At 38.8% G+C, this 26,350-nt stretch overlaps 1 protein-coding gene across 1 annotated transcript in view; it reads left to right on the plus strand.

The window, feature by feature from the left end:
• Nucleotides 1-255: 255 nt before the first annotated feature.
• Nucleotides 256-26,350, plus strand: part of LOC132762420 (mucin-5B-like) — an 80,378-nt gene continuing 54,283 nt past the window's right edge. Inside the window, exons 1-20 of the mRNA XM_067466590.1 lie at nucleotides 256-355; nucleotides 2,583-2,651; nucleotides 4,310-4,571; nucleotides 7,745-7,859; nucleotides 8,499-8,589; nucleotides 9,178-9,287; nucleotides 9,765-9,978; nucleotides 11,241-11,366; nucleotides 12,686-12,803; nucleotides 14,162-14,300; nucleotides 14,995-15,105; nucleotides 17,456-17,525; nucleotides 19,445-19,582; nucleotides 19,684-19,848; nucleotides 20,351-20,445; nucleotides 22,195-22,321; nucleotides 22,896-23,148; nucleotides 23,812-23,867; nucleotides 24,566-24,666; nucleotides 26,132-26,283. Of these exons, the coding sequence (XP_067322691.1) occupies nucleotides 283-355; nucleotides 2,583-2,651; nucleotides 4,310-4,571; nucleotides 7,745-7,859; nucleotides 8,499-8,589; nucleotides 9,178-9,287; nucleotides 9,765-9,978; nucleotides 11,241-11,366; nucleotides 12,686-12,803; nucleotides 14,162-14,300; nucleotides 14,995-15,105; nucleotides 17,456-17,525; nucleotides 19,445-19,582; nucleotides 19,684-19,848; nucleotides 20,351-20,445; nucleotides 22,195-22,321; nucleotides 22,896-23,148; nucleotides 23,812-23,867; nucleotides 24,566-24,666; nucleotides 26,132-26,283 (2,585 nt within the window). The 5' untranslated portion in view covers nucleotides 256-282. The remainder of the gene's footprint in view (nucleotides 356-2,582; nucleotides 2,652-4,309; nucleotides 4,572-7,744; nucleotides 7,860-8,498; nucleotides 8,590-9,177; nucleotides 9,288-9,764; nucleotides 9,979-11,240; nucleotides 11,367-12,685; nucleotides 12,804-14,161; nucleotides 14,301-14,994; nucleotides 15,106-17,455; nucleotides 17,526-19,444; nucleotides 19,583-19,683; nucleotides 19,849-20,350; nucleotides 20,446-22,194; nucleotides 22,322-22,895; nucleotides 23,149-23,811; nucleotides 23,868-24,565; nucleotides 24,667-26,131; nucleotides 26,284-26,350) is intronic.

The raw sequence follows: 26,350 nt of genomic DNA on the forward strand, positions 1-26,350 counted from the left end.
TGCTATTCATTTTGAATTTCCTTTATTAGATGGAAGCTTGACAAAAAATAATACACCTCCCCAAAGACAAACATGCTTGGCTGCTTACCAAGGAACTGGAAGCGCATCCTCTATTTACCTCTGTATCGACGAAGATCCTCACGGCCCCACCTTGTTAGACCCTGTCAAACATGCTAGGAAAACTGCCAAGATTACCTGCTATATAAGACTCTGAAAGTAGAAGTGAGCTAACCCTTTTGGCCAGAAGTTGGCTGAACATCATCCCACCAGACTCCATTCACGATGGAGTTTGGCACAGGGAAGAAGATGCCCTTATGGGCCTTCATATTTACAATCTGCTGTATCCAACAGAAAGGTAAAATCTCCTTTGCTTTTTTCACTTCATTTCATTTCTAAAAACCAATCAATTACATGTCTTAATTCACTTTCAAAAGTATACTTCATTCTAATTGAAAGTCATACAAATATTTGGATTTCAATTATTCTCATCCCATAACCCTGTAAACTTTTGTACTATTTCAGTTAAATATGTATTTGTTCTGGAATATTTTTATCTTATACTGTCTGCAACCAAAAATAATGAACGATATCTTCAAGGTGACAGTTTTGAGAAGTGTGTAAAATATATAGAATGATCCCTTTCCTTGAAAAATTACCCATCTAGTAGAAACATAAGCTCTTTAACTAAACTTTTGTTTGTATTAGAGAAATACATGCATTCTATTTGGAAGTGTGTTGAAATAATAAAATCCAAATTGTGCTCAGTTATTTCACAGACATATTACATTTCAGAAAATTGCATTGTATGTCCAAAGGACATACAGTATCTTGTAAAATGCGAGGTCACGGTGCTGTAACAGTCTGGTTATTTCCTCAAGTCTGGTAAATAAACATGTAACTTTACAACTGTGAAGAAGATTAAAGCTGTGGTTATTGCAAAGCTCTATAGTATTGGAAATTTGTTGCCCAGCATGCACACAAGCCAGACATTTTGGAGTGTATCTACACTACAGAGTTATAGCAATTTGATACCATTGTAATTGTCACAGTTCTATCTCATGAACCCCTGGAAATTATGTTCTTGAGCTATTTAGCAGAGAATGCCGAGCACTTTGTTGAACTGCAAATCCAAGGAGTCCATAAAATATCACCAGGCGATTAAACTGGCATCAAACTGGCATAACTTTGTATTGCTATAGTTCTGGACAAAATGCCACTCTTTCCAAAGTAAATCCTGCTTTGTCCCAAATTACTTTGATACTCCATTAGACTCAGGCCTTCTTGAAAGGCCTGGGTCTAATCGAGTATAGGGCCAGTGGGAACTGACCCATGGGACTACTTTCACAGTCCTGGGGTCAGTCTTTCAAAAGCCCAGAGAACCAAGGTGGGCACCCCCTCCTCCCCAACCCTCCTCCCAAAGCCTTAAAATAAAATAATAACGGTGCCGCCATTAGGCCTTTCTGGAGGCCTAATAGTGGCACAGTAGGTTTTTATTTTAATTTAAGACTTTTGAAGAGGTTGAGGTGGCTCCAGTCCAGTGCTGTAGTTACCACATTGGAATGGGGACAACCTCTGGGAAAGCCCAAGTCTTTTGGGAACCCATGGGGACTTAAACCCACAACAAAGCAAGTTTCTTAAACCTGCTTCGCCATGGATTTAAGTTCTGTCTAGAAGCACCCTAAGTGTTCATAGATCTTTCATTCTATTTCTTTTAGTACATTGGCTAAATGGCAATAAGAAGAAAAGACATGTGAAACTCCTCCATGCAGAGCACCATAACAAAAGAAATGTGGCCTCATGCTCAGTCCCCAAAATTTTCCATACTACTGCATATTAAAAGAACTTGGCAGGGTTGGCCCAAGGTGGCTTCCTGTTTGAGTAAGAACAGCAAAATATATTCTCTTCCTTGCTCAACTAAGTTGAAGTGTAATATATGCTGTGGGCAAGATCATGCTAGCAATGTGTGTTGCTGAGTGCCTGAAATGGGACTTTTGTCAAAACAGATACTAGATACTTCCTCCTGCCAGGTATGAAAAGTACATATGCAGATTTAAAGTGCCTAGCTGAGAAAACCAAAGGGATAGCACAATTTTTGAAGTATGACAACCCATATAACTAAACAACATAACATCTATAACTTATTTTTAGAGGGCAATGTATTTTCTTCAATTGGAGAAAGACAATACATAGAATATTTCATTTAGACAACTGACTGGCTATGGTAAGAACAGAATGCTGGACTATGTGGTTCTTCCCATTAAAGCATGCAGAACAAAATTGTGTAAAATTCAATCAGCATTTTGGAAGATGGTTAACTTCATATCAACATCTTTATAGTATGCTTGAGTTGGATTGTTGCCATTAAAATTGCCTTATTACTGGAATGCGAACTGAAAGAAAACCCCATATTTAGGGTTTCATTGAATTAATTTGGGAATGAGCCGTGGTGATTTCCCAAACTTCTCCAGCAAAAGTTTGAAAAATCACGTACAATACTTTGGAAAGAATTAGTTAATAAATATAATATATATATATATAAACATCTGTACAATATTTATTTTTCTCTCACACTTTTTTGGTAGTCTCTAGCGACGAAGGCATATCTGGAAAAGTAACCATCATTCCACCAATCACAACTCCAGTTATCACATGTAAGTAAATACAAAAACTACCTCAAATATTCATATGTATCCATCAGATCAGCCTGTAAATATAGTAAAAGGGATAAAGTTATGAAAAGAATGAATAGATGGGTAAATAATTAAGCTGATGAAGAGCAAGTCAGACATGCACCTCGGCAAATCTGGAAATCAATTCATTTTGTATATTCATTTACTGCCTGAGAAGTGTTTTTCTTAAGTCTGTATGCCTTGGGCCTACTGTTACAAGACTTTGGTGCCAGGATAAGAAAAGAAATAATGTTATTTATTGTTTTTATATGTTGCATTTCTTGTGGCTATTTTATTGCCATTGCTTTTAGATTTAAAATTCTGTTTGGAGTGTTTTATTTTATCCTATGATGACTTATGTTTGCATCTTGCTGTCACAATTTGAATCCTTTGGTTAGAAAGCGCTATAATGTAGGGAGCAGACCTGCAAAAAAGTGCAAACACAGTATTCCTAGACCTAGGATGTACCTGCAGGCATTTGTCAATCCTGAAGAATGGTGAAAATAAAGGAACCCGTGTCATGTTTCTTGGTGGTTTTTAGAACATCTCAGACTAGGATTTGTGCTTTTTAGAGCAGGGAAATAACTAAATCTTTTTTTAAACTTTATGTCATTATATCACATTAGAGGTTTACATTTACTCATTATAAGGGGATCATTTAAATAGGATGTTTTGAAAAGCATAATTTTATGACAATAGTGGTAGAGTGAGGACAGTGAACATATTCTATCTATTCAGGTTTCTGGAGGTCTTTTATATTTAATTTATTGTCACAATAAGTAGGATTGCAATTTTTTGGCCTCTATTGGTTTTAGTCCCCTTTTGGTATTAAATAGCACACCCCACCATTTAACATTGTATACCCTGTATTAAAACTTCCTATAGCATAATGAAATTTTATCCTAGACAACAGTGGTCTTTCCTTTCTGCTACTGAGCATGTGAATGGGTCTGTTATATCCTCCATGTTTCAGCTTTATCTGGAATAAGCCTGTGAATTACATGACCCTCCAGATATTGTTGAACTACAACTTCCAGAATAACTCACACCCAGCTCTGCTGACTAGCATTACTGGAAATTGTGGGTCAAATATCTGGAGGGCTGAAAAATTGCTAGCCCTGGCCTAGAGGAACTGGGGGTAGCCGTACTGACCTGCTTCTGAGGTGAGCGTTCAAGGGGGGGGGGGAGTATATTTTTAATATGCTATGTGCAAGTAATACTATAGGTTGAGCAGCATCCTTTTTTCCAGAAATCTGAAATACTCCCAAATTGTCTATATGGGAAGCTGAGATAATCTTGCCTTGATGGTTTAATTTTGTTTGGTGCACAAAATTATTTTAAAATATTCTATATAAAATGATCTTCAGACTATAAGATATATATAGAACATACATGAATGTTGTACTTAGATTTGGGTCCCATCTCTAAGATATCTCATTATATATATATGCAAATATTGAAAAAAAAAATAAACCAAAGCACTTCTAGTCCCAAGCATTTTGAATAAGGAATACTCAACCCTTATTTGCACACAAGTATATGAGATGATCCTAATAAATCAACTGACCTGCAAAAATTGTAGATGATTTTCACATCAATATAGACATGCACTATACTTATTAACTCTTGTGAATTCACAGCCTTCAATCAAGCTCACAATGGACAAGTGTGCAGCACATGGGGCAACTTCCATTTCAAGACATTTGATAGAGACATCTTTTATTTTCCTGGGCTTTGCAACTATGTCTTTGCCTCCCATTGCAACACTGCCTTTGAGGACTTCAACATTCAGATAAGGCGCACAGTTGAAGGAGACATGCCATCTATCAGTTATATCACCATGAGGCTGGATGGAGTGGATGTGCAATTAGAAGAAGATGCCGTTGAGGTGAATGGTGAAAGGTAACTACATTGGCCAATGTACCAGACTGATTCATATTCATGATCCCTGTGTAGCAGAATGACATTTCCATCTCCTTCCTACCATCAATCTCTAGTGTGTAGAGGAACTGAGACAGGGATCCTGTTTCTGATAGTCTCACTGGAGATTGCTGGCAAGAGGAGCAGATGGAAACACCAGCCAGTTACATCCAGATCAACAAGAGAATGGAGCTCTGTTGCTCACAGTGAGTGCTGCCCAAAAATACAGGACGAGGAAGGGGCTACTGGGTCATGAGACATTATTTAATAAGCATACTTAACTGTTTCTAAGCTTTTGGCCCTAGTTTTTAAAGTTTGCATTGAGAAATTTAATTTCTGAAACAATCTAAGGCAGACATTTTCTGATTAGATTGCCCTTTCTTAATCTGGACATTAAATAGTCAGAAACAGGAAGTGCATCAACAAATCAAACTATACAATGCATTTGATATCCTTTTCTTCTTACTGCTATGTATTTCTGTGAGTAGGAGCATTGATCTAGTATTCCCAGAGACAATACCTGGACTTGAGAAAGAAATGGTGAAGCGCCATAATATTCAAGTAATATGGCTCCAAGGAAAAATGAATGTTGGTTAGAAAAATAATTGATTTCTTGTCTCTAGCCAAAGAGTGAAGGAAAGATGCCGAATAGAGCAACAGACAGATTGGTTTAAGACAGCAGCAAGGAAAGACATTGAGACAAAAAAGGGTGGATTTTGGACTCTGCCATAATCATTGATTCTCAGTTCAGAATAGTCTTCCCTAATGTGGATCCCTCCAGATGGCTTGAATTCGGAGTTGTTCCGAATTGTCAGAGGTCTTTTAACTCCCACCACTTCAGGCGGGAGCCCTGACAATTCGGCCACGCGCTACGAAGCATTTGCTCGGTTCTTTGCAGACAAAGTCGCTTTGATCCGTTCTGGTCTGGACACCATGTTAAATGCAGTCTCTGAGGATGTGACACGAGCACCTGCTTGTCCTATTTTGATGGATTCTTTTCAATTTGTGAAGCCCGAGGATGTGGACAAGATACTTGGAGGAATGAGGCCCACCACGTCCATCCTAGACCCCTGCCCATCCTGGCTTCTGAAGGAGACCAGAGGGGGATTGGCTGAGTGGGTAACGGTGGTGGTTAATGCCTCCCTTCGGGAAGGCAAGATTCCAGTGAGCTTAAAACAAGCTATTATAAAACCGCTGTTGAAGAAACCATCATTGGACCCCACTAAATTTGACAACTTTCGGCCTGTTTCCAATCTCCCCTTTTTGGGCAAAGTCATGGAAAGCGTGGTGGCCTCACAACTCCAGGTATTCTTGAGAGACACGGATTATCTGGATTCGGCACAGTCTGGTTTCAGACCGGGACATGGAACCGAGACGGTCTTGGTCGCCTTAGTGGATGATCTGCGCCGGGAGCTAGACAGGGGGAGTGTGTCCCTGTTGGTGTTCCTGGACCTCTCAGCGGCCTTCGATACCGTCGACCACGGTATCCTTCTGGGGCGCCTTGTGGAAATGGGTCTCGGGGGCACTGTTTTGCAGTGGCTCCGGTCATTTCTGGAGGGTCGCTCCCAGAAGGTGTTATTGGGGGACACCTGTTCAACACCACAGCCTTTGACTTGTGGGGTTCCACAGGGTTCTATACTGTCCCCCATGCTGTTTAAAATCTACATGAAGCCGCTGGGTGAGATCATCCGGAGTTTCGGGGTGCGGTGTCATCTGTACACAGATGATGTCCAACTCTGTCACTCCTTCCCACCTGCTACTAAGGAGGCTGTCGAGGTCCTGAACCAGTGCCTGGCCGCTGTAATGGTCTGGATGAGGGCGAACAAATTGAAATTAAATCCAGACAAGACAGAGGTACTCCTGGTCAGTCGCAAGGCCGAACAGGGTATAGGGTTACAGCCTGTGCTGGATGGGGTCGCACTCCCCTTGAAGGCGCAGGTTCGCAGCTTGGGTGTGATCCTGGATTCATCGTTGAGCCTGGACCCCCAGGTTTCAGCGGTGACCAGGGGAGCATTTGCACAGCTTAGGCTCGTGCGCCAGCTGCGCCCGTACCTCGGGAAGTCTGACTTGGCCACGGTAGTACACGCTCTGGTCACATCCCGCCTTGACTACTGCAATGCTCTCTACGTGGGGCTGCCCTTGAAGACGGCCCGGAAGCTTCAGCTAGTCCAGCGCGCGGCAGCCATGTTACTAACAGGAGCGGGATGCAGGGAGCACACAACGCCCTTGTTGTTCCAGCTCCACTGGCTGCCGATCTGCTACCGGGCCCAATTCAAGGTGCTGGTGTTGGCCTACAAAGCCCTAAACGGTTCCGGCCCAAAATACCTCTCTGACCGCATCTCGGCCTATGAGCCCACGAGGACCTTGAGATCGTCTGGGGAGGCCCTTCTCTCGGTCCCGCCTGCCTCACAGGCTCGTCTGGCGGGGACGAGGGATAGGGCCTTCTCGGTGGTGGCCCCCCGGCTGTGGAACACCCTCCCTGCAGACATCAGGCAGGCGCCCTCCCTCATGACATTCCGGAAAAGACTAAAAACATGGCTATTTGAGAAGGCGTTTGACTAAGTGCCACGACAATTAGCAGTGCCACAACAATTAGCAATGACGACTGGAACGGAATATGGACAACGAGATTGGTTTATGATTCTAAGATGAGACGGCGCGGATGATTTAGTGTAATTTGTATTGTTATGTTTATATTGTTGTTGTGATATGCCCTGTTGTAAACTGTTTTTATATGTTGTAAACCGCCGTGAGTCGCCCTAGGGCTGAGAACGGCGGTCAACAAATGCACAAATAAATAAATAAATAAATAAATTGAACTTCAGCTCTCATTAGCCATGACTATTTGTCATGTTTGCTGAGTCTGATGGCAATTGTATCCTAAAACACAGAGAATCAGGCTGCCCTAGAAGTCTGATATAGGAGCAATGGGCTTTGGCTGACAATGGATTTTTGGTATACAAATATTATAGACCAATGGCCAAAATGATGTGAATATTACACATCAATTATAAGACTTCCATAAGCTTTCTCCAAAAGAAGTCACACATTTGTTAGTGTAGCACTCTGAAATTCTTACTACTCAAAGAAATTGTTTGACTTGAATGTTACTGTGATATATATGACACTCAATATTCCTTATATTTTCTCATTAGGGTTGAGCTGCCCTACAGTGGAGCTGGATTTCTAATTGAAAAATCTACCAGCTATGTTATAATAACTGCCAAGTTGGGCTTAAACTTAATGTGGAATGAAAAAGACAGTCTAATGGTAAGTGCTAGATGATATAAAGACATGACAAGTACAATTTGTAATAAAATCTTGCAGCATGGAAGACTGTTTTTTGGGTTTCCATTCAACCAAACAAGTCTTTCTTCAGAATTCACCATAGCATTCCTATCTACCCCTACTTTTCCATTATTCATCCTCACCAGGCAGTCGATATTCTGTGTCCATAGACCATGATAACTTGTATTTAACTGAAGATGGTTATCAAGATGTATGTATCTCCCCACTTTGACACTGGACCACCATTTTTGACGTTAAAAACAAATTTAGATTACATTTACAAATTTAGATTCAACATATTCACATGTTTTCAGGAGATGCCACTTGCCTTCTCAGTTTCTCATTTTTTAGTAAAATTTCTATTTGATAAACAATAATCTTTACATACATTTGAGATGTTCTGCTCTCTCTAAAGAATAGAAAGTTGGATGAAGAGTGAGCAAAGTTTCTGTTTTGAATATTAAAATGAAAACTAGTGACTCATAAATGAAACCCCAATTTTGCATTCAACAAGGTTCACAATAAGTTGTTAAAACACAACACTGATGTCTTAGATTTGCAATATATTTTGTGGCATGCCTGTCTATTAACTTTTTCCAACTCTTCTCTATATAATTTCAGTTGGAACTGGATAAAAAATATGCTAACCAGACCTGTGGGCTTTGTGGAGATTTTAATGGCATTCCAACTTACAATGAATTCATTTCAGATGGTAAGTATAATAAATACTGGTTTTTTTTTTTTTAATTTGTGCAACCATAGTTTATGAACCATTCTTCATGGAGACCTGTGCTTTAGCGTTTCAGTTTTTTACCCATCTTCTGTGTAGGGAAAATCTCTTTAAAAACACAAGACTTTAAGCATTCAACTTAAAAAAAAAAAAGAACAAGTAGTTTTGCTCCATGTGTTTCATTCTCTACTTTCTAAACCCCTTCCCTCCTAAAAATTTCAAACTCTTGCCCTACACATGATGCTGGACTATATTATCTCTAAACATCTTGATCACATGCCATGTTGCCCGCGGCTCCCAGGAATTAGAGTCCAACATCACCAGCCACATGTTTTCCACCTGTAGAATATTTATATATTTGGTGACCTTCTGTTTCCAAGATTATCAACAACAAGTCTAGTCTAATACACTTTGCTGCTTGTGGCAGTATTACAAACAATCTTTTAATGTACAGCATATATGCAGTATTTTCAAAAAGGAACCACTATAAAAATCTCTTGATCTCTCATACTTTCTCTACATAAATTTCCCATACCTCCACTATATTAATCCTGCCTTTATTTATTACAGGTGTCCACTTAACTGACCTGCAGTTTGGGAATATGCAGAAGCTGAATGGGCCAACAGAGGAGTGTGAGGATCCTATACCTTTTCCACTGAACAACTGCACTGATGTATATGTAAGTACTTACATGCTTATTCTTGTGTTTTATACAGTACAACTCTAGCATCTGTACATGCAGTTTCATTTATCGACTTTTCAAAAAATATGATCTCTATAGGCATTTTCGAAGTCCACCAGCATGACTATTGTATTATTCTGCCATAAGTCCTTAATTTCAATTGGGTTTGCTATTATCTATGTTTTTGTGTGTCCACACTAAGTTCTGGACCATAACCTTCTCAAATATGGGGCATCATACTATATTCATTTGCTTTTCGAACTATGTTAGGACCATACAGAAGAGTAGCCAGATATTATATTGGGAAAACAATTGTGTCTTTCCCTCACAGAGGGTATCTCACCTCTGACAAAGAGTCATTACATTACAGTTCCAAAGTGCAGTGTACACTGTCCTCTCAGAAAAATGCATGAACCTCCAAACAGGCCTTCTTAGAGCTATGTATATCAATTAAGCCTTTTTATTCCTAACCAGGATATTTGTCGACAAGTACTTACTGGCTCTGCATTCTCTCAATGTAATGATGTCGTGTGGGTGGATGACTACATTGATATCTGCGTACAGGACCTGTGCCTCTGCAATGATTCTGATAACTTTTCCTGCCTCTGTCAAACTTTTGCTGAATATTCCCGGCAGTGTGATCATGCCGGTGGGCAGCCTCAGAACTGGAGAACCCCAGAACTGTGCCGTAAGTAGAAACAATAACTGTTCAGTGTTCAAAGAGAATGTATCCACAATTATGTTATCATGTTGCAAAATGAGAATTATGATACTAACAACAGAGCAGAACACAACAAAGGGAAAATTTTGCTAGGTTGCATGTGAAATTGTAAATTAACAATTCAGTACCTGTCTGTGGAAAGTTGATGTGTTCAGTAGATCCCAGCCCTGCAACTCTCATTCATGACTTGCATGTAAATAAAAGAACTGTAGTAAAATCTTTCCAGTTGATTTCATCTACTGTAATGCAATTATGCTCTTATACTTTGGGTTAAAACACCAGCCAGAATGGATAATGGACAGGGATTATAAAAATTGTAACTTATAACATCTGGAAGACACCAGGTTGTCTACGCTTGGAGGAGAGGATATAATGAAAGAAAGAAATCAAAGTGCAGCTTCTTAATCACTAAAGTGAAAATAGTGAATGTACATAGTTGTTCAGCTAAGACTGATGTTGGCTTATCTATTTTAGATAACAACAAACCACTCCAGAGAAGTTATATTGGTGCAGGGATATCCCAGCCTATATTTTCCCTATTTTGAGAAGCTAACTTTCCAAAGATCCACTTGAAATGTATCAACAGTAAAATAGATAAATAAATAAATTAAATTAAGAAAAGCCATTCAGCAGATTCTCATGTCAGTGTTTGGAATAAAATCGTAACTTAAAGACTATAAAAGAAGTCTGTGCTTATTCTAAGTTTATTATAAGTTTTGTTCAGGTAGGCTGATAGTCTGTAAAATTTACCTGGTTCTGTAGGATTTTGTTGTTTCTTTTAATAAAAATGTATATTTATTTTAGAAAGCAGATGTTGCACATCATGCCTTTTCTGAAGCATGTTGTAAAACACATAGGAAGCAGGTAATTAGTATCTTCTTTAATAAGGGACTCATCACAAAGGCCAGGCGAATCATCCTTCCAGAGAGGATCCGTGCTGGCTCCATTGGAGCCATCACAATACAGTAAGCCTCCTGCGGGGTGGCAAAAGTCTCCTGTGTTGTGGGGGAAAGCCTCTGTCGATGCCCTCACCCCAGTTGGAGGTGGGACCTCTGCTGGAAGTCACACGATTCTGTGTTATGGCCAGTGTGGGGCTCCATTTAGAAGCCAGGGTGAAAGCATTCTAGGATGCTAAATCCCCCTCCCCGCCCCCCCAAATGAGGGTGTTTAAAGCAGATTGTGCTTCATGTGTCCAAAGTCGAACTGAATTTGAATTTTCTCCCTTTCAGCAATGGGATGTCCTTTCAACATGGAATACCAAGAATGTGGATCACCCTGTATGGATACTTGCACCAACTCTGAAAGGTCTCAGCTCTGTGAAGACCACTGTATGGATGGCTGCTTCTGTCCACCAGGTAAGCTTGCTCCCTCAAGTGCTTCCAAATGGTAGATAAGAGGGCTTCCATTCATCCTCACCTCTGCTATCAATGTGTGGACTTCCTCCTGTCCCACCGCTGAGGCCACCAACAGGGTAGACCTCATAGGTGCCCTTGTGGCCCCCCGACTGAGACATTACTCATCGGTACTGTTACAGACTCCACTGAACTTAGGCTTTCCAATGTTCCCTATATAGCATTCTCAGAGGCAGAGTATAATACAAAAAATGATTTATTAAACAGAAATTAAACATACAGTCACAAGTCATTCCTAACCTCCACACTCTCTCACTCACTCACTCACTCAATCTCTCTCTCTCTCTCTCTTTCACACACACACACACACACACACACACGAATCCTTATTTTAGTACATCTACCATATATTACGTAAATATTATATATTTTATCCAATTTTATCGAATAAATGAAACAATACACGGACCACCCAAGTCCATAACTTATCCTTTCACTATGACTCAAAAACATTGGACAACTAATCCATCTTTTCTTTCTTAATAAATATTTTCTGGTAAGAAAAGAAAATCCACTGAAAGGGAAGAGAAAACATGGGATGGCTACATCAGGCACCACATAAACAGTGTAAACTACATCTCAAAGCTTTTGGTTGCAATCGGTCAAACCTTTTGCATGCCACCTCCAGTATGAATGTCAACAACCTCATTGAGAGAAATGAGAGAACAGTGGTAAAGGGACCTCTGCTAAGTTTATTTTTTAGAAAAACATCTGTGAAAGTATGGCAATTCAAATGTTTCCGTCTTTAAGGTACGGTAGAACTCTGTTGTTTTTCTGAAAACACCAGTCCAGGCCATGTCATCAGATGCACAAATCTGTTGAAGTTAACCATGAAAAGCTTGTGCCAGATAAAGACATATGGTTGTTGTTTCCCTTTTATGGTATTCACTATGTGGGCAAGAAAATATTTAGAAGAATATATGTGTGTGTGTTTGCAAGAAAGATTGTAGTCTTAGCTTCTATCTCTGTAAAATTGTGCAAATAATAAGATGATGAAGAGGAAAGACATAATGCCTCTTTCCCACAGACAAAATTGAAGGCAACTTATAAAAACTAAAAACTAACAAATATATGCATAAAAATATAGGGGGGGGGGGGGGGCACCTACAGTAAAAATGTATTGTCCAAGACTGGTTTCCATTTGAGCAATTACCATTTGGTTTCTATTAACTATTCTAATATATTTAATATCCATTAAGCTCTGTTTTCTCTTCATATTAATTTGCTGAAAAATATAATGTGTGTACTATTTATTCTGCTAGGAACTGTATACGATGACATCAGCGGCTCAGGTTGTGTTCAACTTGAACAGTGTTCCTGCATTTACAATGGCAAATCCTATGCTCCAGGGGCAACCTATTCAGAACCATGCCGTTCCTGGTAATTTGTATGTCTGTGTGTGTTTGTGTGATCCATAGGATTTTTTTTAAAGCAAGGAATGCTCATGGATGGTTTTACCAGTTTCTTCACCTGAACTATAGCCTTCAGCACCTGGTATTTGTTGTTGAACTCCCACCCAATTAGTAAGACAGGGGTTGGCTCTGCTTAGCACTGAAACTCAAACAGGATCTAATGTTTCTAGGGTATTTAGACATCCTTGGTAATTGGATTCTTTGACGAGAAAAAAACAGACAGGTATCCAGATTCTCAAGAGAGAAATACTCCATCACATTTCAAGGCAGCAGCATATTCCACTGCCAACCAGCTTTTACTTCCTAATGTTTCCTAATGTTTAAGTGAAATTGCTTTTAATGCAATTTGAATCCATTGCTCCATGTTGTAGTCTCCAGAGTAGCAGAAAACAAGCTTGCCCCATCCTCAATGTAACAGCCTTTCAAATATTTAAACATGGCTGTCAGGTCCCCTCTCAGCCTTCTTTTCACCAAGCTAAACATACCCAGCTCCTTGTGTTGTTGAAGGCTTTCATGGCTAAAATCATTGGGTTGCTGTGAGTTTTCCGAGCTGTATGGCCATGTTCCAGAAGCATTCACTCCTGATGTTTCGCCCACATCTATAGCAGGCATCCTCAGAAGTTGTGAGGTTTATATATATGTGGCATGTCCAGGGTGGGAGAAAGAACTCTGGTCTGTTTGAGGCAAGTGTGAATGTTGCAATTGGCCACCTTGATTAGTATTTAATGACTTTGTAGCTCCAAAGCCTGGTTGGTTGATGCCTGGGAGATCCCAGCAAATAAAGCAAATAAAGAACAACACACAGGAAATAGGGGAAATCCAGACAAAAATCAATCCGGGCCAGCTAACACTTCCCAACAAAGGATTCCCAGGCAGCAACCAGCCAGGCTTTAAAGCTGCAAGGGCATTAAGTCCTAATCAAGGTGGCCAATTGCAACATTCACACCTGCCTCAAACAGATAAGAGTTCTCTCTCCCACCCTGGAAATGCCACAGATCTATAAACCTCACTTGCCTAGTTTCCAACTCACCTCACAACCTCTGAGGATGCCTGCCATATATGTGGGTGAAATGTCAGGAGAGAATGCCTAGAAAACTCACAGCATACCCAGCTTCCTCAGCCATTTCTGACAGGGCTTGGTTTCCAAACCATTGATCATTTTGGTCATTTTCTAACTGGTCAACAGCCATTTAAAAAACAAAACAAAATGTATGCCATAACTTTAACATGATTATTTTTACATACAATATAAAGCATGGAGCTCTGTCACTGTTAGTCATAATAGTTTTCTTTAAAACGCATGTGTTTTCATTTGGTTTCTTCCAGTCTCTGCGCTGGAGGCCAATGGGACTGCACAGATGTTCCATGTCCTGGTATTTGCTCAGTAGAAGGTGGATCACACATCTCCACTTATGATGAAAAGCATTATGATGTCCATGGAGACTGCACTTATGTTCTGTCTAAGGCAAGTCATATAAGATGAGCAATTTATAAAATTAGCAAAAATATCTACCTGCTGCTCATGTTTTTCTTTCTCATACATTCATATACTTACACACACACACCCTATACACACAAACCTTCATTTTCTGAGATTATGAAACCAGAATCTTTGTTCCTGAGGTAAATCCCTGGCCTGATATCCCATTACATTATTTATACAGGTTTTTTTTTTTTTAGTTTTATATTAATCTCATGTGAAGTGGTGACATTTTTGTAAATTTGCAAAAGATACAGGCATAAAAGGGACACTGTGTTAGGGAGGGGTGTGCAAAAAGAGAAGAATATATGAAGCTTTCCTTTTCCATTTCCATAATAATAATAAATACATAATAATAATTAATAATAATTTCACACTGAATCAAGTGCTCTTAGGAGGTTGGGAAATATCAAATTAAAGACATGTGGGGCATCCCCAAAAGAAGTATAATCTTTCTGACAATTTTGATTCAAAGTGGTTCCACTATCCATTAAAAAACAACCCAAATTCTTCTTCCATATCTAAAATTGTTTCTGGAAGATGTTAAGATAAGTCCTAAAGCCTTAATACTTGCAGATGTAAGGTAGGTTAGGTTGATTTCTCAACACTATAACACATTTCAGATCCTTTTGAAATAAGTTAATAAGGCAAATAGTAATTCTTATTTTTTATCACCTAGACTTGCGATGACAACCTGTTCACTGTTCTTGGAGAGCTCCGCAGATGTGGCCTAACAGAAACTGAAACATGCTTAAAGATGGTAACCCTCAACATTAATGGAGGCGAAACTGTAAGTAATCAAACTAATGCTTGGAGACTATTTTGTAAACCTATGTGGATCTCATGCTGACAACATTTTAGAAATGTGTGTGTAAAATAAAGAATATTTGCTCTTTCATTTTGCGGAAATATATTCTGCTGTCAGAATAACAATATGTCGGATGTATATTTACCTTTATCAAACATCAGGTAGAAAAGGCGATTGAGGTTTTATTGTTTATGTATCCATTTAGATTATTTATACCACAACCTTTAGCCAAAAAGACTCCAGAGTGGCTTTTAAATGTTCATTTGTTCACAAACTGGGTGTAAGAAGGCTGTTCCTTTCGCCCTCAGAGGCCAAAGAGTGACAATTGGTACAGAAGGCAGGCTTTTGATAAGCTCCTGGGACCAAGGCATGACAGAGCTGTGCCATGGTGCTCTTCTTTGTGTTAGAGACCAAAACAGTAACACTGGATTGGAGAGAGGGTCTCTCACCAGCCGCTGGGACTAAGCCATAATGGAGATGTTCTTGCTGCTCTTCACTCCCTCAGCGGCTCAACAGGGAGTGGCAACATTTGAAGCCTATCTGCAATTGCTGGGGCCAAGGCATGATGTCCATCTTCACTGTAGAATTAATGTAGCTTGACACCACTTTTACCACCATGGCTGAATGCAATGGAGTCCTGGGCATTGTAACTTTACAAGATCTTTAGCCTTCTCTGCCAACAAGTGCTGGTGACACACCAAACTATAACTTCCAGGATTCTATAACATGGAGCCTTGCCAGTTACAGTGGTGGCAAACTGCATTTATTAATAGATGCACCCACAAAGTATGTTCCATATAAAGAATTCCATGTGATGGAACAATGCCATTTTGCCATTTTTACCTTTCTCCCCAAACCCCCAGCACCCACGTATAATCTGTTCCAGAGCGCTGGCAGAACAGCACAAACATGGCTCAGAAGGCTCTGAAAGAAATTCCACTTAAGCACTCTCTGCCTCAGAGTTTGGTGGAACCTCTTTCCCTGGAGGCTTTTAAACAGAGGCTGGATAGCCATCTGTCAGGGGCAGGGGGTTGGACTAGACGGCCCACGTGGTCTCTTCCAACTCTATGATTCTATGAAATGAATAGATGACAATTTATTACCCTTATTCCATCTGTAGAAGGTTTCCACTGGCTGAGGTACCTGCAAGCCATATAATTTAATAAGGATGTGCATTCACATCTGGATCTCAAGACATATGTTCATACCCAGTGGGCAGTCCTATATTGTCTTCTGGACTTCCAGACTTCCTATGTAATAAATTTAAAATCTTACAATTATTTAGTCAATTGTAGGATTTTAAATTTGTTAAGATCAAATAGTGATGGTTGTCCAGAGTCATAAATTCCTTCAAGAAATACAGTTTTGTTATGTGTGGGTATCAAATATTTGACAGAAATACAAGAATATGGTAAAAAAAATCCATTAGGACAGCACTTTGGTTATAGAGGAAATTGGATCAAATAGATTCCTGGTTAACTACTGATTTAATATTTAATATAAGCTGGTATTAAGCATTATTGCTTATACATTTGAATTTGATCTAGGCTTTGTAATGATGCTGCATGTAAATTGTTTTGAGGTTGGATGGATTCTGATACTTTATTGATGAATTCAAGAACTTATAAAGTAAAAAAAATGAATAGTGTATACTTCCCCATTGCTACTTCAATATGAAATGGCTATATGCTGCTGTTTCCGTTAAAATGTGTTGGTAAAAGTGTATGCTACATACAATAAGTGTAACATAACAATAATAAAATAAGAAATGAAGTATTATAGCAAAAGACATGAACTATGAAGTGACACATATTAAAGAGAACACCTTAGAAATGCCAAGATTATCTATTAGAAATGTTACCTAATGGGTTATAGGTCCCAGATTTTTGTAGCAGGCATAGCCACTGATGGTTCTGGGAGTTGTAGTCCAAAAATACAGCTCTAGCTGAAAGCATCACAGTTAAGAGTTTTACTTATGTTATCAGTTTATATTGCCCCTGATCTTTCAACATCAGTATTTAGGGATGTTAGAATTTGAGGTTCTTTGTCATACATATTAGACAGTAGAATAAATTACCTTGCTGTGGAAATGGTTGCTTTGTTTAAAAAATATATAATCCAAAATAAGCAATACTACAAAGATAGGTCTTTATAAGTGAGATGGGTGGTAATGAAATAACAAGCTAAAGTTTATAATCATAAAAGCAAACATTGACAGTTGAATTGTTTAGAACTTGAACAGGGATATCATCTTTCAGTCTTTACCAGTTTATGAACTTATGATGCAATTTATAATCGTCCTGAGTAGTATACTTTTTCTCTTTCTCACCAGAACGTTGTGATCAAGCCTGATGGTGACATATTTCTGAATTGGATCTATACTCAACTACCTATCTCAACAGGTATGTTGCATATCAGAAATGTCTAGCTCTCACCACAGCCTTTTGGCATGTTGCACTCTCAGAGAGAAACTCAGAAGAGTAGCTTGCTATTCCCACAAGCTAGCAAGATTTGGTTTAGTTCTTGGTGCTGGAGCATTTCCCAACTAAACAACCTTATCTGGAAAAAGAAAGTTGTAATTGGAGAAGAGAAGGGTTATTTCTTGTGGGAAAGATACTTTTTTGTTAACTATTCTTTAAGGTCATTCAGCTTCAGTTACTGTAATGCATTGAAGAAAAGTCTGACTTTGAAAAATCTTTGGAGCCTTCAGCTAGAAATTAGAGAACCAAATTGTTAACTTGGACTCACCATAATTAGCAGAATGAATTGGTATCTTTCTAATCAACTAGGGTTTGCTGTAAAACCATAAACCATCTCAGTATGAGAGTATAAGAAGGACCAAGATCTTCATTATAAAGTTGCTTAGACCTGTGGATTTTGTTTTAAAAAAGAACATCATGTGAGGTGGCCACCAGAAACTGGACTTTTTTTTCCTTTGGTGCAATCCACTTATGGGCTTCTCACCTGAGGAATCCCTGCCCACATCATCTCTGGGTGAATCACTCTGTGAATAATTCTATTGTAAGTCCTAGAACGGACTCAGTGGCTTACACGTACCACAGAGGTTGGCCTCGAACTGGTTCCAGGATCTGCAGTATTCACAGCTGCAAAGAATGTAGCTGTTTTTGTTCAACTCCCCCTGCCAAAATGTGTAGTGGAGCCCTTTGCATGGCCTCAGAGCTATTCATATTTTGTGGAATCACTTCCAATGGGCAGTGTGGTTTATACTAGATCATTAAAGATCTTGTTTTGAGGTATATCAAAGGTCTTAAAGCACTCTGCAGTGCATGTTCGCAGTATATGTAAGCACCACATTCTCAAGCAGCCTTTAAACTGCATTAAAACGTCAGTATAGATGTGACTTTTGTCATCTTTTAGATGCCAGACAAAGTCTGTTGTTGATTCTCAAGCTTTTGTTGGATACAATGAATTTTTTCAAAGGACATTGCTAGTTGGGTACTATTTATATTTTATATGCAAGCAAGCAAACAAACAAATCCAAATCCATGCAATGTGATGCTGAAGAAGTTAGGTTATTCTATCAGCTCACAGCATGACAAGATTATCAAAAAGTTGGAAAGTGTGGATTGATGGCATGACTCAGGCTGGATCTGCACTGTCATATAACCCAATTTCTAAAACTAGATTATTTGCTTTGAACTGGATTATATGAGTCTACATTGCCATAATCCAATTCAAAGCAGATAACATGGATTCAGAAACTGGATTATATTACAGTGTAAATGGGGACTCGATCTACACTGAAAGGTTATTGTCCGGAATATGTTCCTGGACTTACTATGAAAATGTGGAACTGCAGTTAATAGCAAACTTTGTTAAAATAAACAGCATCTGCTGGAAACATACCGTAGAACCACACTGGAGAACCTAGAAAATGCCTAGAAAGAACACCTCCCTCACATTTCTAGGTCCTCTAGTGTGGTGCTATGGTCAACTTCTAACAGAATTATAGCATAAAATCACACTGGAGGACCTAAAATGGCTAAAAATAACACATTTCTGGGTCCCCCAGTACAGTTCTATACTTAAATTCCAGTGGAAACATTCCATAGAATTGTGCTGAAGGACCCAGAAAATGTGTATAGGGGACATTTTTGGAAGTAAGTGAAATAGCAGGTACCAATATGGAAGTCATAATATAAGCATAAAATAATTTCGTATTACATTGAGTCCTATATACATTCTCAATACACATAGATATTTGTATGCACTGGTCTTCACAGAATATGCCCCCTCTCCTGAGAATCTGACAGTAGTTGCAGCTATGAATCTCAAAATATATTCCTTTTTTAATCCACAGCCAATGTGACCATCTTCAGTCCTTCCTCTTTCTACACAATTGTGCAATGCAGCTTTGGCCTTCAGCTTGTCATCCAGCACACACCCATGATGCAAGTGTACATGTACCTGGATCCATCTTTTAAAGAAAGAACGTGTGGTAAGAATTATTTTAAAAAACATTTGTGGGCGTACCTGGGTCCAAAGTGTATTGTTTATGGCTTCCTGGATCATTCAAATGCTTTGGATTTTCTTTTAAAGGTCTGTGTGGAAACTTTGACAGCCGTGAGACAGATGACTTCAAAGTCCTAAGTGGAGTAGTAGAGGGGACAGCCGCTACATTTGCTAACACCTGGAAAACTCAGGCAGCATGTCCCAACATCAAACATACATTTGAGGACCCTTGCACACTTAGCATAGTAAATGGTATGTATATATGAGAATTGTAAGCAAAATACACATATTCGGTTAAACTATCATTTTATTTTTTTCCTAGCTAGCTCATGAAGAAAAATGGATAGACTTTTTTAATTTATAAAAAGGAAACATTGATGATGATAATAATAATAATAATAATAATAATAATAATAAGGGGAGAAGAATCAGAGAAATAAAAAAAGGTGAAACTTAGTTTGATTTTGTTTTTAAGAGTGAAAAATTCTTTTTAAAGTTGTGCTTATTGGTATTACAAATGGGCCATAAGCTGCCACACCCATGGGCACTTATTTGTCTCTGCATAAACATGTATAGGGAAAGGGAATGAATATTTCGATCAGTTTCTTCCTTCAAATTAGGCAAATACTGTAGTAAGTATAAAAGTATAAAATATCCCAATTAAAATTGGAGAGATAAGATATACTACTAATTTCTGCAATTTGGATCTATAACAATTTCAAAAGTGATATGTATTGATTTCCTCTCTTTATAGAAAAATATGCCAGTCACTGGTGTGGATTGCTGACTGATAGTGAAGGACCTTTTGCTGAATGCCATTCCGCAGTGAATGCAGCTCCTTATCATAAGGTATTATGCTAGCCATTACAATCAGCGCTTCACATTTGTGGAAAAGACTTTTGTGGATTTGATTGTTTGGAGATTTAATTGCAGTGTTTTCTCTAGGTCCTCCGATGTAGTTTTATGGTCAACTGCCAAAGAAGCACACTGAAAACCTAAAAGAGAAACTCCCTAGAAATCTCTAGGTCCATTAGCATGACTCTACAATCAACTTCCACTCAAAGTTGACCATAGAGTCATACTAAAGGACCTAGAAGTTCTTAAGGAGGTTTCTCTTAGATTTTTTTTGAAAAGGGGGATTTTATTTCCACTTTCCCCATTTTCATAGGTTTTCTGCATCCCTAATTCCAATGAATGTGAAGGGATGGGCGAACATCCAATGTATAAAGAACCTATGAGAAATCTATGTATTTGGGGTGGGTTATTACATGGTTAAAGGAGAGGTTCTAAGGCGATGAGTTTTTAAAAGCTATCATTTGCCTTGGGTCAGTGGCACCATCGCCTTTGCTTTGTTCAGGGCACAGACACAATATGCTACTTCTCTTCCTTCTCCTCTTGCTCCTCCTGTTTATTTATACCCCACTTTTTCTCTCCACAAGTAGACTCAAAGTGGCTTATAACCCCAAATTCCTTTCTCCTTAACATTGGATACAACAAGAAACTTTTCTCTAATGAAGTGCAAATATGACACTCAGGAGGAAAACCAGAGAACAATGTCATGAGGAACTGTTGCAATGGGGGATAATGGGAATAAGAAGAATTGTTTTATTAATATAGAGATGTTCTAGCTTGCTGGCCAGAAATGACCATACTGAGGCCAAAGTGTGGGACAGATATGAAAGCATATAGATAGGGCTTCCAGATATTTTGAAATCTGGGAACAATGTAAATCATGATTTGAGAAGGAAAAAAAAACAAGATAGTTCTAAGCATTAGTTCACAAAATACATGTTTATAATTTGATGACTACAGTACTTATAATGGCTCATGTATAAACGATCCAACACAGATCAAACACCGTAGTCAGAATGTTCATGTCTTTCCCTGACACCTAAAACAACATTTTTCAGTAACAACTTTTCACACATTCATCTACAAGTTGTCAACTAGTGATAAATTATGTGTGAAGTTGTTCTAAGTCTTCATTGCTAATTGAGAGGCTGATGCAAATGCTTCTGCACTTGAATGCTAATAAACATTTATTATCAATATAGAATGATCTCTAATTCTTTTTTCAGCATAATATTTGTAATCTCAAATTCCTTTTTCTGATCATTAGACACTGGTCCCTTCCACACAGCCATAAAACCCAGAATATCAAGGCAGATAATCCACGATATCTACTTTGACCTGGATTGTCTAAGTCCACACTGCCATGTATTCCAGTTCAAAGCAGATAATGTGGGATTTTATTCAGATGTGTGGAAGGGGCCACTATAAGACATTCTTTTCATTTGTCTAATGAAACTCAAAGGCAAGATTTTCAACGAGAATACTCAATACATAAAAACAGATTTGGAGCAATATTTGTGACATCAAAATGGTTTGAAGTCACATGATAAATTCCTGGTGCTGTAGCAAAGTATGTCAAACCCAGCACACTAGTTGTATGGGAGAACACTCTTTCACAAAAGAGACAGATTGAAAAGGGACATAAATCAAAATCTAGTGGAAGACTTCACTCTGATGGTTGGCAAAACTTTGAAAGAAATTATTTAGAATGAATACATTTTAACAAGAACATTTTCTCTTTCTTAGAATTGCATGTTTGACACTTGCAACTGTGAAAGAAGTGAAGATTGCATGTGTGCAGCCCTCTCGTCCTATGTCAGAGCCTGTGCAGCCAAGAAGATTGAACTTCCAGGATGGAGGACCACTGTCTGTAGTAAGTGCTCTTAGGAGCAGCCACCACAGGGCTTTCATAAAAGAAATCATTCTACCAATGATTGAGATCAGTATCTACACCCTGTAGGGCTCGGCATTGCAAAAGAATGGATTACAGGACTCATGTTTCAGTAATAATTCCCAGCTATTCTTATTTCTTTCTGAAAAAGGATAGGTCTGAACATAGACAGCCATGCCTGTGTATGTACCATTTGAGAAGCCCCAAATGACACAAATCCATACTCTTAACTAGGACACATTATGGAATAACCCACTGATTTATTTTATATTTAATAGTTGACCATTTGCTTCTAGTCTCTTTTCAAAGATTCAAAGCGCCGACCTTCAGGTCAGCAGTTCAGCCAGCACAAGGGTTCAACCCACTGTGCCACCGTGGCTCCAGTGCCAATATACCATTTACCTAAATCACTTGTTACATTATTAGTTTGTTCTTTTAAGGGGTTGTTCTGATTTTTTGCCTATCACTTGCCTTGGGTGTTGGGTCTTATGGCTAAAACATCAGAGATATGTGTGTTAAATAAATAAATAATTCCCTTTCGTCTTCCTCCTTCAAGCCAAATACACGACATGCGCTCAGTCCCTGAATTACAGCTATGCCATCAGTTCCTGTCAGCCTACCTGTCGATCACTAAGTGAACCTGATGTCACCTGCAATATCAAATTTGTCCCTGTTGATGGATGTACATGTGAAAGCGGCACTTACTTGGATAGTTCTGGAAAATGTGTGCCTGCTCAAATGTGCCCCTGTTATTACAAAGGAAATCCTGTACTCTCTGGTGAAGTCCTCCATGATCTCGGTGCTGTATGGTAAGAGGAATCACATCACAGTCTCAACTTTATTATTCATATGTACCATAAATTGTGTTAGGATGTGAAATACAGATGGTCCCAATATAAATCATACCTGGACTTGCAAAGTAATTTGAGACTAATCTAACGAAAATGGGGAGAGCCAATTCTGTAGAGAATTATTGGAAACCAGGGGGATGTGTTCCAACAGAGACGAAGCAGCCATAGAGTTAGCAAAAGAGCAGAGTTCACCCTAGAGAAATCTTCAGATGCTTTTCAAAGGGACCAGAACAGACCGAAACTGCTGATTTCAAGCAGGTTTGGCTCGCTTAGGCTTGCCATTAGACAATGTTTCCTTTTTAGAGGCTCACACAGACAGAAAGTAACTTGGTAAGCACTGTGTTCTGATGTCCCTTTTTTCCAAGCCTCCTATATTGAGAAGGTACCTCAGGAGAGAAATAAGTATTTTTGCTACATTACACACTCTTGCTGCATTTAAAAAGAATAAAAACCCTGACTGGTAAACACACATCCTAGAAATGTATAGACGAAAATATTATAAATCATAGATATATTTGGATTACCATTTTGCTTTCAAATTACAAGAAAAATATTATTATTATCCACACAGTGTTTTTTAAAAGAATAAAACAAAACATAATACCTTTTTCTTTCATGCAGCACTTGTAGTAAAGGAAAGCTGAACTGCATTGGTGGTGGAGGAGACTCAAAGTCAAGTAAGGAATATAAATACATGTGAAATCTATTTAGCTATTTGATTTTATTTTGTGGAAACCAGTTAAATCTATACAAAAAAATCATTTCTCTGCAAAGAATAAAGAAAAAAACATCAGGTTAAAAACCAGTACAGTGGGCCCTTGGTATCCGCTGATTTGGTTACAGTATATACCAAAATCAATGAGTGCTCAAGTCCCATTTTATATAATGGCTTAGTAAAATGGTGGCCCTTATATAAAATGGCAAAATCAAGGATTACTTTTTGGAGATATATATATATATATATATATATATATTCAGCTATCAACAACACACACACACACACACATATATAGCTGTTGATAGCTGAATCAGTGGTTACTGAATCTATGGATATGTAGGGTCAACTGTACTCATTTACTTAAATTCCAACTTTACTTTGCATAGGACTGAACTGTTGTTTAAGTGTTTTGATTAACAGAGATGAGTACAAAAAGGCAAAAATCCTAGAGTGCAAGCATTGCATTTCTGCTAGAAAATCATATTTATTACAAGTTGCACATAGGTACAAAATATGTTGGCGGTGATTAATGATAGTTCAAGAAACACAGTACACTTCTGTTCAGAGTTAACTCAATTTCTTTTGCCCACTGTATCCATGCCTGAACTTTCATCTCTTACTTATAGCGTCTTTTCTCTCTCTCTCTTTCCCTGCTAGTATGTGTTGCTCCCATGGTATACTTTGACTGCAAAAACGCCACTGCAGGCACCACTGGAGCTGAATGTCAGAAGAGTTGTCAGACACTTGATATGCACTGTGTAAGTATGCAAGACCAAGAGTTGTGTAGTGTCTACAGACCTATGCAGCAGGTCTACAAGCCTTTCATCTGAACTCATCACATAGTCAACAGCCCTGCCTCTTACCACAATTAAGAGGATCCTGTGTGAGGAAACTATGTGCCCCGATTAATGATAATTTTGATTCATGGACCAGCCATGCAGATCTCTGTATACACACTTCCCATCTCCCTACCCCTTGAACAGGACCCCTCTCAAATTACACAATTATAATGCTCTTCTTCCATATTAAATGCCTTAGGGTCCTGGAACCTATAGTTTTGTGCTGTATTAAGAATTTTCTGTCAGGCAATTCTACTGCCTGACTAAACTTTGAACTCCAAGATTCCATAGAATGCAACCATGGCAATTAAATTGGAACCATAGTACTATAATTTGAGGTGTGAAATGGATCTTGAATTTCTGAGGTTTAGCCTGGAACTGTTGTATTAAGTGCATTACAATGTTTTGTGTCCACAGGACAAGCATCAATTATTTCATGTATCCCTTGCTCTATAGTTTTCCTGGACCATCCTACAAAATAATCCTCTTTAGGCATTTTATAAGTCTGCCAGCATTACTCTATAGTAGGGGGTCTGAAACTTTTTCAGTTGTGGAAGAAAAAGTTTCTCATAGAGTGCAATGAAATGTGTATATATTATATTATATCATGCAGGAAAAGCACAATCAAGGCACCCCCAACAGATGGCCACCCCGCCTTAATAATAATAATAATAATAATAATAATAATAATAATAATAATAGTAACAGCAACCCCAGAGGCCATCCAGTCCAACCCCCTTTGCCATGCAAGAAAATTGAAGCACCCCAACAGATCGCCACCTAGCTGTTGTAATAATAATAATAATAATAATGATAATAATAATAATAATAATAATAATAATAATAATAGCAGAAACCCCAGGGGACATCCACTTCAACTACCTTCTTCCATGCAATTAAAGCACAGGCACACCCCCGAGTGGTGGGAGGGAAATAGGATTTTGGAAGCAAGGAAGGAGAGGGGAAAGGCTTTTGGGGGTGAGGGAGGCGGGGAGAGGAAGAAGCAGAAAAGAGGAGGGAAAGTTTGGAGAGGGAGGAGGGGAAGGAAGGAGGATGAGGGAACAGTGGAACCCCTCAGTATGCTTTGTGGAGCCCCAAGAGCCCCACTGAGCACACTTTGAGAACCCTTGCTCTATAGTTTTCCTGGACCAGAAGTCCTTCATTTCAATAGAGTTCACCGTTATCTGCAATTTTGTGTGAAGTATCTCTGCAAATACAGAAGTTATACATTGTCTAACATATCCAGTCCCTCACTCTATTGCATTCACATCACCCTCAATCATCTTAGTAATCTGATTTTAGGTAGACAAACAAGAGCAAATCTTATGGTTTTGGGTATCATTCTCTTTCCTCTGAATCTGTTCTTTGTTCTTGGGTCTTACAGTACAGCACACAATGTGTCTCTGGATGCATGTGCCCCAGTGGATTAGTATCAGATGGTAACGGTGGCTGTATTCCTATGGAGGAGTGTCCATGTGTCCACAATGATGTAACTTATAAACCCGGAGAAAAGATCAAAGTTGACTGTAACACCTGGTAAATATTTACTCACAAATTACTAGCCTTGTGTGAGCATCTCCTAATACTTAGATGTTCTTTATTC

This window comes from Anolis sagrei, chromosome 1 (genome assembly GCF_037176765.1).
Source record: "Anolis sagrei isolate rAnoSag1 chromosome 1, rAnoSag1.mat, whole genome shotgun sequence".
Taxonomy (NCBI): domain Eukaryota; kingdom Metazoa; phylum Chordata; class Lepidosauria; order Squamata; family Dactyloidae; genus Anolis; species Anolis sagrei.